Source organism: Onychomys torridus, chromosome 3, assembly GCF_903995425.1.
Source record: "Onychomys torridus chromosome 3, mOncTor1.1, whole genome shotgun sequence".
NCBI lineage: Eukaryota > Metazoa > Chordata > Mammalia > Rodentia > Cricetidae > Onychomys > Onychomys torridus.
In genome coordinates, this window is record NC_050445.1 from 30,810,467 (window position 1) to 30,823,952 (window position 13,486).

The 13,486-nt window shown below is 48.8% G+C and overlaps 1 protein-coding gene across 3 annotated transcripts in view; it reads left to right on the forward strand.

Moving 5' to 3' along the window:
* Slc37a3 (solute carrier family 37 member 3) overlaps positions 1 to 2,499 on the forward strand; it is a 41,357-nt gene extending 38,858 nt beyond the window's left edge. For all 3 annotated transcript variants that reach the window (XM_036182141.1, XM_036182143.1, XM_036182144.1), the window contains one exon: positions 1,261 to 2,499. In XM_036182141.1, the coding sequence (XP_036038034.1) occupies positions 1,261 to 1,353 (93 nt within the window). In that variant the 3' untranslated portion in view covers positions 1,354 to 2,499. The remainder of the gene's footprint in view (positions 1 to 1,260) is intronic.
* Positions 2,500 to 13,486: the final 10,987 nt, after the last annotated feature.

Consider the following 13,486-nt stretch of genomic DNA (forward strand, 5'->3'; position numbering starts at 1 on the left):
ATATTCTGTTGTATTGTTGATGGGACAATGCTCATGTCAGGTCAGCTTGAGTTCGTCTGCGGATGGCTTAGCCTTGAAACCAGGCATCCTAATTGGCCACCATCACCTGACTCTAAGCAGCTGTCCTCTGGCCTGTCCCAAGGAGGAATGGGATAGGTCAACACGAGCGAGTCCCTGGGCTCTCTTCTCCAGCTTCTAATGACTCAGATTTGGGATGCAGAGGCAGGAGGATTATGAGTTGAGGGCCAGCCTGGAAGACTTTGTCTTTAAAGAAAGAGTACATTTGCTTCCAGGATCCATTTGTGGGCTAGAGCTGCAGCGTGCTGAAGGCCCAGAGTTCAGTCCCCAGACCCGCAAAACAAACAAAAAAGAGATGGCTCAGTAAAAGTCCAAGCTGCACAAGCCCTTTAACCAAGTTCGATACCCAGAGTCTCCCTAAAGAGCCAGATGTGGTTGCACATCTGGGATCCCGAGAAGAAAGGCAGAAACAGGAAAATCATTCAGCGGCTTGCAGGCCAGCCAAGCTGCAGCAGTAACAGTTAGCAGAAATGTGAGCGCTACCTCAGCATGGTGGAAGGCGAGAGCCAACTCCTCCAGGATGGCCTCCATCTCCACACATGTGCTGTGGCTCTCCCCCACCAAGTAAATACATTAAAAAATGAATAAAAAGCCTTGTAAAGACCTGCTAACTAGAAGGAAGTACCTGTTGATGTGAGACTACCAAAACTATTGAAGTGAAAACCCAGATCTGCTGTAAGGAACCCCACTTTTGCCAGGTGTGGTGGCGCACACCTGTAATCCCAGCACTCAGGAGGCAGAGGCAGGGGAAGCTCTGATTTCGAGGCCAGCCTGGTCTACAGGGGGAGTTCCAGGACAGCCATGGCTGTTATATAGAGAACCCTGTCTGAAAAAAACAAACAAAAAAATAAAAAGTAAAAAATGTAAAACAAGAAAGGAGAAGCCCGACTTTCATCAGAGGCTCTAGTAACTTGTTTTGCCCGTGGTAGTGGCACACTTCCGTTATTTACTTATTATTAGTTCGTTCCTTCGTTTATTTATTTATTTATGACAGCTAATTCACATTGTGTGTTTGTGGTCTTAACTAATTTTCAAAAGTTGTTTTCTAATCCGCTGAAGACAGGCAGTTTTCTTCCTGTGATGTCAGAATTGTTTGCTCAAATCCATCGCTAATGTTCAAATCATGATGCTCTACCAAAAGTAAGTTGTTGCTTCATTTTAAAAACTTTTTTCTCTCCACAGACAAGTTGTACAATTCTGTTTATCTCACCATTAATAGTGAGGGAAGTGTTCTCTCTTGTGCGAAGGAGACAAGCTCACATACTGAGTGAGTGATTGGTGCCCACGAGAGAACCAGCTGGGACACTCATGGGGGCCTGTAGGCCTTCAGTTCAGGCGTGTGCAGTCCTCACAGCACCGACGGGAACCTCAGCTTGTCAGGCGTCCTGCAACACTGCCCCCGACACTGTCGAATCATTTTTGGACACTACAGCAGTTACTGATGATTTTTTATTATATTTGTGAATGTACTGAAAGGAACCTGCCAACCTCTTCGTCGGGCTTGTCAGCTCCTCCGTTAACCTTACATGTTTTGGTCCTGGGCCCTGGTTCGTTAGCCTTAATTCAGGGCTAAGTGAACAGGAGGCAGAGTCATGCAAGCTGGTTTGATGAGAAGACTGCCTGCCGGGTGATATTCCGGAAGCAAGTGTGCAGAGAGGGCATCACCATAAAGACGTGGAGTCAGAGCTCAGGCCAGATGAAGCTGTGGCCCCACCTTGGACAGAAGGCACCTTTACCGAGGCTAGAAGGTGATTGCACTGTGCCTGTGGCTGGGTCACTCTGTGGCTTCTGGAAGTCCTGGTCCTCTCTAGAATGGCTGTCAGCTTGTTCTCCAACTTCACTGACATTTGACTGACTCCTCGAAGTAGTCTTCTGTTCATGAACTGTAAGCTATCTCGAACATTCCAGTGTGGAGCTTTCAAACTCAAATTTACAGTCTGGGGACGTTAAGACCCTCCGAGAAGCCTTATTCTTGGAAATCGGTCTCTGTCGCAGCCGGGTTCCTGGAGTTACCTCTGAAGAAGTGTGGAATGTATGTATTGAATCATGTTAGTGGATTGTGAGGGCCTGAGGCCTGTCCTTTTTAGAAGGTGCTAGAGTGTATGTCTTCCAGACTGGATTCTATATGAATCACTACTTTAAGGCCATTCTGTACATACATTTTAATTATGTAAACAAACTAGGAGGGAAATGTGCAGTTTTGAGGGACACCTAATTCACACTGGGTTAGGGAATATTCTCCCACCTCTTGGATTATGTTACACTCCAAAGTATGTGTTGACAGACTTAATCTCGAACACTTCTGATCACTTTACTATTGAGTCACTGACGTAAAGGGAAAACACAAACATAGGAAGGGAGGGGAGAAAACCAGCTTTTGTAATAAATGTCCGGCTGTTTGGTTAGTTAATCTCTGCCCAAGCTCTGTGTTGCCTCTCATTTTTCCTTTCTGTGGTCCTGGGCTGGAGCATGCCTTGCACATGCTCAGTGTGTCTCTGCAGGCTGCACTGTGCTCCCAGCCCAGCTCTGCACTCAAGTAAGGCGGTGGCAGCAGATGCCTTTAGCTGTCCAGCGTTACTTGTCACTGGCCAGCAGACACTTAGCCCACAGCCTTGCCAGGGGGAGCTGCTGCCCTGCCTTAGGTACTGGGAGACTCATTGCCATGAGGTGCTGGGAAAACCTGCCCTCCGCCTCTGCAGCAGACTGCTCGGTTTGGTGCCTGCAGATGAACGATGTTATTATTACTGACCCTCCCCTTCAGCAGGGTTGCATCTTCATGTTCTCATCCGAGCCGGTGCCTTCTTTTCCAGCTTGTTTCCTATGCCCGAACACCCCCTTGACTTCCCTGTGCTTCTCCAAGCTCTTTCTGAAATGAAGTTATAAACACTCAGAACTGGATGAAATGATGTTTTACTCCCTTGATCTACTTCTGCCAACCTGTGAAGGAAGTAACTTTAACAAATGCTTAGGAGTTCACCTTACTTTGTTTCTCTGGAAGAAAAGGTCAGGGGCTAGGGAGCTGGCTAAGTGCTTGCTAAGAAAGCATGAACAGCTGTTTGGATTCCCAGCACCCACACATGAAGAACATAGCAATACATATCGACACCTGCCTGTAATCCCAGCCTCGGGAGGTGGAGACAGATCGGGCTCAATTAGTGAGCTCGGGTTCAGGGAGAGAACCTTGTCTCAGAAGAGTGTGAAGGCTGGAGAGATGGCTTAGCGGATTAGAGGATGCTGGCGGCCCTTCCAGAGGATCCAGGTTCAGTTCCCAGAACCCACATGACAGCTCACAACCATCTGTCTAACTCTAGGCTCAAGAGATGTGTCATCATCTTCTGGCCTTCACAGGCACTGCATGCCCACGTTGCACTTATATACGTGTAGGCAAAATACACATACATATAAATAACAAAGCTTAAGAGAGGCGGGAGAGGTTGATAGAGGAAGACAATGTTGACCCCTGGCCTCCATGCGTGTGCACCCACACACCTATGCTCACATACTAACACACTTCAAAAGTGGGAGAAAAGGCCACGGTGAAAGCTGGTTTGGAAATGGATCTTCTGTCAGTTAAAAAATAATTTGAAAAAAAATTAGTAAGAGGCTTTTACACAGTAAAAGAATTATTGGATGGGAAACATTTTGCCCTTCAAGTGTGTCACGTTCTGGAATTTAAAAATAGTGCTTACATATTCCTTAAGTAAGAACTTAGGAAAAGAAAGAAAATCCCTTCCTGACAGCTAGGTTGAAGGACGAGAGTGTGGCAATCTGTTTCCATGGTGCCGCGCTGGTACCCAGGGCCTCTGTGCCGGCTATGCGGGAGCCCTTCTACTGAACTGCACCTCTCACCCAGGGCCCTTCCTGGTTACCCCGTGGTCTTGGGATGAACTGTGATCCTTCCTCCTCTGCCTCCCGAGTGCTGGGATGACACACAGGAACCACCACGCCTGGCTAGAGGCCTTGGCTTGTGCGGACTAGTTTTTCTGACTAACTTCCTGTTTTCCTTTCCTGTTGCCTTCCTGGCTCTACCACCAACTTCCTTCTTAGCTGGATAACTAGGCAGGATGCTTGCCATTCTGCTGTACTCATCAGTGACATCATCAGGGACACCTCCTCTTACCACCCACGGGAACAGCATGTGGGCTCACTGAGTTTGGGATCCCTCCTGCCTTAATTCCTTCTGTTTTTACAAACCTTCCCTTGTATTTGACTCTGGTAACCGCTTTATCTTTTCCCAGGACTTTTTTGTTTTTGTTGTTTGTTTTTCAAGACAGGGTTTCTCTGTGTAGCTTTGGAGCCTGTCCTGGAACTCACTCTGTAGCCCAGGCTGGCCTCGAACTCACAGAGATGGTCCTGGCTCTGCCTCCCGAGTGCTGGGATTAAAGGTGTACACCGCCGCCGCCCAGTAACTTTTTTTTTTTTAGTCCCTTTCTTATCTTTGACTTCTAGAGCATTTTAATTTCTTTTTAATTTTTGGGTTTGTATGTGTATATATTTGTTCATATATTTGGTGACTGTGGCTTCTAGGCTCATGTGTGTATATGCATCTGTGTTTGTGTGTGTGTGTGTGTGTGTGTGTGTGTGTGTGTGTGTGTGTGTGTGTGTGTGTATGGGTATGTAGAGGCCAGAGGCTGGCATTGTTTTCCTTGATCACACTCCCATCCTATTTATTTAAATTGATTTTTATTTTATGAATATGGATGTTTTGCCTGCATGTGTGTGCATCATATATTTGTAGTGCCCTTGGGAGCCAGACTAGCCCAGAAGTCTGGAAGTGGAGCTGCAGACATTGTGAGCTGCCATGTGGGTTCTAGGAATTGAACGGGAGCAGCCGGTGTGTCTTACTAAGCCGTCTTTCCAGCCCCACCCATCTTACACTGGCTCTTCAGCCCCTTTTTCTGTCTCCACATAGGCCAATCTGGTAACTGCTTGCATTAATTGGATTGTTTGGTTTGGGTTTTTCAAGATAGGATCTCTCTGTGTAGCTATGGCTGTCCTGGAATTTCTTTAGACCAAGCTGGCCTTGAACAGAGAGCCACCTGCCTCTGTCTCCCAAGTGCTGAGATTCAAGGCAAGCACCATCTCTGCCTGGCACATTGTTTTTAGTGTGTAGGGCATAAATCTGTATGAGAATATGAAAAACATCTATTCTCTTTTTAGAGAATTCATTTTTTAAAATATATAAAGATAGGTATGAGTGTTCTGTCTGCATGTATCTCTGTAAGCCAGAAGAGGGCACCAGATCTCATTACAGATGGTTGTGAGCCACCATGTGGTTGCTGGGAATTGAACTCAGGTCCTCTGGAAGAGCAGCCAGTGCTCTTAACTACTGAGCCATCTCTCCAGCCCAAAATGCATGTAAAAACAAAACAAATCAAAAAACTATAAAAAGCACACACGCGCACACACACACACACACACACACACAGTTTTTTTGCAGCATCTTCTTGCAGGCTCATCCTTAGAACCTGGCACACTTTAAAGCCCGGTGAGAAGACTGGGCCTCTTGAAGTCTCACCCTGCTCACCGGGTCTCCTGAGAGCCTCCTATAGAGTTGCTGTGCACACTCATACCTTGTCCTAACCTGTTCTTCCCTCACATACCTCTCTCACTCTCGGTGTCCTCAGTCTTCGCTTTCCTTCAAGCTCATCCAGCACCATTTAGTCCAAGAACCCTGGGCGAGCCTCCCCCACCTTTGCTGATTCCATGGCAACCCAGCTTACTTGCATATTTGCTGTCATGGCCCTAGGCATATTGTGTCTCTTTTCCTCCAAGGCAAGACCCTGGTGTGCTTGGTGCTAGATAATGTTGCTCAGGTTGGAAAAGTTGGAAGGGAAGTAAGAACGGAGGGCGGGCAGAGCAGGCCACCGCGGCTCCTGGACCTTGCAGACTGGCCCACACTGCTCACAATAGCTCTCCGGCAGAAGCCGCTGCATCGGCAGGTTGCGTGGCTTTACGCTGCCGTCATCCTCAGATTGCTCAGAGCTGGAGACAGGTTTGGCTGCAGTGGTGCTCAGGCAACCTCTTTGGTACCTGTTATTCTCTGGGCTGCCTCTTCTCCCCAGCCTTTGAGGCTCCCTCCCACTCACCCCTCTCCTCTCCTCTGCCTCCTGGTTATTCCTGCTGGAGCCTTCCAAAGCCCTTATCTCAGGCACAATCTGCCTGGCCTGCTGGCTTTACTGCCTGATTGTATCCTCTGGTTGCTTCTTGTCATATCCTCAATTCAACAGGGAGTGTGAGCAACATGTCCAAGGGCATGGCAGGCGTCTAGCTGGTTCTCTGACTTCCTGATTCACCTTTCCACACTGCCTCTTTGGAACTTTTAGATACTATCTTAGTTATCTCCCACCCCGCCCCCTTTGCCCTCTATTGCCTGAAGCATTTCTGGTGAGATTGCTTGTTTTAGCATGTATCTCAAATCAGATTAAATGTGAAATACTAGCGTTAGTGTAGAATAAATGTGACAAAGCTCTTAGCTGGGAATAGATGTACTAATTATACGTAGCATTTATTTTTATGTTACTATTGGCATTTTAGAAGCAAGAACCTCTACAGAGGTAGTTCCAGGGAATCCAGTGTTCTCTTCTGTCCTCCATGGGCACCAGGCACACACCTGGGGCACAGACATATCTGTAAGTGGTATTGATTGGTTTATGTCAATTTGACACAAACCTAAACATCTGGGAAGAGGGAATCTTTTTTTTTTTTTTGGTTTTTCGAGACAGGGTTTCCCTGTGTAGTTTTGCGCCTTTCCTGGAACTCACTTGGTAGCCTAGGCTGGCCTCGAACTCACAGAAATCCACCTGGCTCTGCCTTCCGAGTGCTGGGATTAAAGGTGTGCGCCACCACCACCTGGCCTGGAGGATGGGATCTTAATTGAGATAATATAATATATATTATATTGCCCATATTATATATACAGACAATCTGATGGAGGCAGATATATATGGGCAGGTGGTCCTAGATTATAGAAGAAAGTAGCCTGAGCTGGCCAGTAAGCTGCTGTCTTCCAGCGTCTGCTTATTCCTGCCCTGACTTCCCTTTATGATGGACATGTAGGTTATTAAATAAACGCTTTCAGTCATGGCATTTTTCATGACCATAGAAACCTTGAGACACAGACAAAACACTCATATGCATAAAGAGAGGTTTTTAAAATCGCTGTCCCATTTTACCCTGGAGTCTGCACCGAAGGCTTTGTGGCTCAGAGGCTTGCAGGTGAGGACCCTGAGAAGAGGCCTGTGCTGTCTAGGGTTGCAGCGAGATAGGAGAGAACCAGACACAGTGTCTTCCGTCTTCATGTCCTCCTCTCCAGCTGACTCTTGTCCTAGGCTCCCTTCCAAAGGGTGCTTGTGGGGTGCACTCATCTTTCCCCAGGCCACGGTCTCAAGCAGAGGCAGCAATTGTGAGGCTTTGTGAAAACCCCCTCAGCCCCTCCACCGTTGGGGTTCAGTCACTGGGGGTGTATGGCTTTGCTGGGTCTTAGCTCCACTCTGCAGTAGTTTTCTGCTCTTAGTTTGGGGTGTGTGTGTGTGTGTGTGTGTGTGTACAAGTGTACTTAACCTGTTCGTGGGGTCCAGAGTTTGATGTCCAGTGTCTTCCTCTGCTTTTCTCCACCTTATTATGTAAAATCTTTTGTGCATGGGTATTTTGCCTACAAGTATTGTCTGTTGTACCATGTGTGTGCCTGGTGTGCAAGGAGGCCAGAAGAGTGTGTTAGAGCCCCTGGACCGGGAGTTACAGGCAGTTGTGAGCCACCATGTTGGTGCTGGGAACTGAACCTGGTCCCCTGCAAGAGCAGACGGCTTTTAATTGCAGGACCATCTCTCCAGCCCCATCACCTTATGTTTTAAGACAAGATCTCTCACTGAACTAGAACTTACCATTCTGGGTAGACCAGCAAGCCCCTGAGATCTACCAGTCTCTATCTCCATCCCCGGTGCTGGGGTCATAGACACATGCCTGTGGCACTGGGTTTTTGTATGAATTCTAGTATCTAAACTGGGGTCCTCATGTTTGCTCAGGAAGCACTAGACCTGCCCTGCTGAGCCCTCTCCCCAGCCCCTTTGCTACTGCTGCTACTTCTTCCTCCTCCTCCTCCTCTCCCTCCTCCCCACCCTCTCTCATTTTTTTTTGGGGGGGGTGGTTTTTCGAGACAAGGTTTCTCTGTGTAGCTTTGCGCCTTTCCTGGAACTTGCTTTGGAGACCAGGCTGGCCTCGAACTCACAGAGATCTACCTGCCACTGCCTCCCGAGTGCTGGGATTAAAGGCGTGTGCCACCACTACCCCTTTGCTGCTTTAAGAAGTACCTCTTCACTACCTTTCTAGATTTTTCTGTTTGCGGAGAACGCTGGCCTCCAATAAACTCTTACACTCCTCTGTGCTGCTGGGCAGGATAGTCAGTGAAGGTGGGATTACTTCCTGTGCATGGCTTGCCCAGGTCTGACTCTCCTCTGCCTCCTGCTCAGTTACCTCTCTCTCTATGAATGTTTCATTAACTTGGGATGAAGTTCTTGCTTCTCAGATATCTTTAGTCGGCCCTCAACTGCTTGTCTTTACCCCTGTTTAAAGGAGATGACCTTGAGGCCAGTGAGATGGCTCAGTGGGTAGAGTCAGACACTTGCCACCAAGCCTGATGGGCTGTTTGATCCCCAGGACTTACTGGTGGAAAGAGAGAGCTGACCTCTGCACACATTCACAAAGAAAGAAATTAATAATACAATTTTTTAAATGAAAGAACCTTCCCCCAACCTTTGTGCCCTTTCAGACAAAGAGTAGCAAGATCATTTGAAACTGTTTAATAATCCCTTTTGTCTGTGTGGCCCAAGAAAGTTTTCGTCTCAAACCATCAGCGTTGGAGAGCTGCTGGTAAAGGGCCGCCTGCTTTGAGAGCAATACTGTGGGTTTAATGGGATAATTGTACTTAGGGAAAATCTTTCACCCAAGACTTCAAAGGCCTTTGTTTGATGTAGTAACTATTTGTCCTGAGCCCCAGAGAGCAGCATCAGAAGGCCATAATCCTAGGTGTGTGTGTGTGGGGGGGGGGGTGTCTTCCTGAGCTCAGTATGTACAGTCTGAAGAACCTAACAGTCTTGCAGTTGACTCCACCAGAGAGCAGCCACTGTGAGACAGGTGGAGGTCTAAAGAAAGGGCTGGGCCAGGTGGTGGTGGCGCACCGGGAGGCAGAGCCAGGCGGATCTGTGAGTTCAAGGCCAGCCTGGTCTCCAAAGTGAGTTCCAGGAAAGGCGCAAAGCTACACAGAGAAACCCTGTCTCGGGGAGAAAAATAAAATTATATATATATATATATATGGGGCTGGGAGGGAAAGGTACCCTGCAAAGTGCGTGGCCCAGGACCTTCCCAGCAGTCCACCAAGTGACCATAGCTAGTACTGCTTGGGTTCAGGTGAGACCATTCTGTGGCCGCCCTTGGAGGGCTGCCTGTGCTGCCTTGTGTTTAGTAGATCTTCGAGAAGCAAGCCTGTGTCATGACTGGGAAGGAAGATCCCTTTGAGTTAAAACAGGACTAGAGCTCAATCTCTCTCGTCAAGTAGAGGCCATTGAAAGAACCTCTGGACAAAGGGTGCAGGCTGAGAACAGGCTGGCAGGAATGGCCTTAGGAATGCCAGGCTCCCCCGCTCCCCCATGGAGACGGGAACTCACCAGCTGACTGTATGTTGGAGGACTGTGGTCGTTCTGATTGTTAAGGAAGCTCCTGTGTCATAGCTTATGTCTCACCTCTTTCCTCCCAAATGCACAGCTCTTCCCCTGCTGAAGCTCTTTCCCTGATGCAGACCTGCTCTGCCTCGGGACTCCGCAGGGGACACACCACTGCACTCGGAACTGGGAGACACCACTGCACACGGAACGTGTTCTGTATAGGGAGACACCACTGCACACGGAACGCGTTCTGTACGGGGAGACACCACTGCACTCGGAACACGTTCTGTACGGGGAGACACCACTGCACACGGAACGTGTTCTGTACGGGGAGACACCACTGCACTCGGAACACGTTCTGTACGGGGAGACACCACTGCACACGGAACGTGTTCTGTACGGGGAGACACCACTGCACTCGGAACACGTTCTGTACGGGGAGACACCACTGCACTCGGAACACGTTCTGTACGGGGAGACACCACTGCACACGGAACGTGTTCTGTATGGGGAGACACCACTGCACACGGAATGTGTTCTGTACGGGGAGACACCACTGCACACGGAACACGTTCTGTATAGGGAGACACCACTGCACACGGAACGTGTTCTGTATGGGGAGACACCACTGCACACGGAACACGTTCTGTATAGGGAGACACCACTGCACTCGGAACTGGGAGACACCACTGCACACGGAATGTGTTCTGTACGGGGAGACACCACTGCACTCGGAACACGTTCTGTACGGGGAGACACCACTGCACACGGAACGTGTTCTGTACGGGGAGACACCACTGCACACGGAACGTGTTCTGTACGGGGAGACACCACTGCACACGGAATGTGTTCTGTACGGGGAGACACCACTGCACACGGAACGTGTTCTGTATAGGGAGACACCACTGCACACGGAATGTGTTCTGTACGGGGACACACCACTGCACACGGAACGTGTTCTGTACGGGGAGACACCACTGCACACGGAATGTGTTCTGTACGGGGAGACACCACTGCACACAGAATGTGTTCTGTACGGGGAGACACCACTGCACACGGAATGTGTTCTGTACGGGGAGACACCACTGCACACGGAATGTGTTCTGTACGGGGAGACACCACTGCACACAGAATGTGTTCTGTACGGGGAGACACCACTGCACACGGAACGTGTTCTGTATAGGGAGACACCACTGCACACGGAACGCGTTCTGTATGGCATTGTTACTTTGGGTCAGTTTGAAGCATCCCGGCTCCTGCTCTTCTGTTCTGCTGGGAAGGCATCTCCTCGGAGATCACCACCTCGGGTCTTCTGTCTAGGAGTAGAAGCCTGCTCAGACCTTAGGCGTATTCCTCTCCCTTCAGCCTTTAAGTCGCCACACATCCGGGATTGAGGTGGGTGGTACGAACCCCTGGACCACCCTCCCTCCCACCGCCACTGCAAGCCTCCTGCCATGCTTAGTGTGCTGATTCTAAATGGGGGTCGCTTCCTTGGGCTTCAGTGTTTCTGGCTAACTATTCCTTCTGTCCACAACCGGGAGTCCAGTTTAGAATTCGGGACTTCGGGGCTAAAGGGAGCTTCGTCTACATTCTCCTTGGGGTCAGTCCTTCACGTTTAAGCTTTCTGTTTTATTTTATTGAGACAGGCTCTCACCATGTAATTTTGGCTGGCCTGGAACTCACTCCATAGACCAGGCTTTGAACTCACAGAGATCCTTCTGCTTCTGCCTCTCAAGTGCTGGGATTAAAAGTGTGTGCCACACCATTCCCAGGGCCTTTGTCTTTAAAAAAAAAAAAAAAGCATGTAATTAATTTAGTGCGTGTTTGTGTGCATGCGCATGAACAGGGTATGCACTTACTGTAGTGTTCGTGTGGAAGTCAGAACAGTTTTTAGGAATCCCTTCTTTCCTTCCATCCTGTTGAAGTAGAATTTCTCTTGTTTCCGATGCACTGGGTACCCCAGGCTGGCTGGGCTTAGATATGCACATGCCCCCCATGGTGGGTTACAGGGTTGTCAGGTTTCCTCACAAAGCCGGTTCCCTGGCTCCTTTTTGTGTGTGTGTGTGATTTTGGTACAAGTTCTCAGGGTATAGCCCAGGCTGCCTACAAGCTCACAATCCTGGTGCCTGAGCTTCCTGAGGGCTGAGATCACAGACGTGAATGGCTAAGTCTGTGCTCTTAACCACTGAGCCGTCTCTCCAGCCCTGTATTTTCTCTTCTTAAATGGAAGGCTCAAAACTCTTTCCCTGGCTACTGCTCTGTGACCAACTTATTGGGAATTGCCCTCTCCCAAGAAGAGGTCCATCCCCCGGGAACCCATTCTGCTGTTAAATGGCTTTAACTGTAAGAAAGTTCATTGTCCTGTTGAGTGAAAATGGCCTAATTTTTTCCTGTTCTTTACCCGCTTCTCTGTGTGAAGTGTTGTATTTGCTTGTTTTTGACAGTGTTTCTTACATCGCCCAAGCTGGGCTTGAACTCTGAATTCTCTTCCTCTCAAGTATCAAGGCTGCAGGCAGAGATGCTGTGTATTTTCTCCTCCTCCTCCTCTTCTTCTTCTTCTTCTTCTTCTTCTTCTTCTCCTTCTCCTTCTCCTTCTCCTTCTTCTTCTTCTTCTTCTTCTTCTTCTTCTTCTTAAGATTTATTAATTATGTATACAGTGTTCTGCCCGCAGGCCAGAAGAGGGCACCAGATCTCATTACAGATGGTTGTGAGCCACCATGTGGTTGCTGGGAATTGAACTCAGGACCTCTGAAGAGCAGTCAGTGCTCTTAACCTCTGAGCCATCTCTCCAGTCCCAAGCAGCACCTTTTATGTGTAGCTTCAATTTGTTATGAGATTTCCAGTTCTTATATCGCCTGCAGGGCTGGGACAAGTGCAGTTGGCTAGAAACCTGCAGACCACTAGGATGTCTGACTTTGGAGTAGCTGGTCTCCTCAGAGCGACCCCCACACTCCCAGTCACTGTGGTCCTTGTTTCATAAACTGCTGGAAGCGTTTTGGAGTATCCTTTAATGTCAGGGTAAATCTAGATTTGCCCCAGCACTGGGGGCCTCAGGCTTAGTAGGCAGTTGCTCTGCTATTGAGCTCTGCTTGCCCTTGTCTAGTTATTCAGCAAGCGATTGTCTTATCTCTGCCCTTCATAGTGCTGAAACACTCACATTTGCTAGTTTCTCCTTAATTCTCAGTGGCTACACAATCTGCCATTCCCCAGCCTTGAGGATCATTGTTGGTATATTTCATTTTAGGTAATCAATCTTCAAGTATTCTGATTCCTTTGCCAGGGGAGAGGGGAGGCAGAAAGATCTAGGTCCTCCCAGGCTGGCCTTGAACTCACTGTTCCCCAGGCTGTTCTGGAACTCTTGAGATCTCCTGCTCCAGCCTCTGCACCCAGGGCATCATCTTCCATTTTGATTCTGTCTGGAGGAGTGGCAGCACCTTTGGTGGATCTCTGCTCCTAGCCTTGCTGTGCTCCACCCTGCACCATGGTCAGCTCTCAGAGTGACCACATGCTCAGCACTTTAGAGCTGATACCTTCTCAGACACAGAAAGTGAGCCGCTGTCCTGGCGAGACAGTCATGAGGTCACCAGGAAACATTGACACCCAAGAACTCCATCCCACTGCTGGATCAGGTGTGAGGATACTGAACACCCCGATTTCTATATGAAGAGAGTCACATGCCAGACATGGTGGTACATACCTATAATCCCAGCACTCAGGAGGCTGATGCAGGAGGATTCCCATGAATTTGA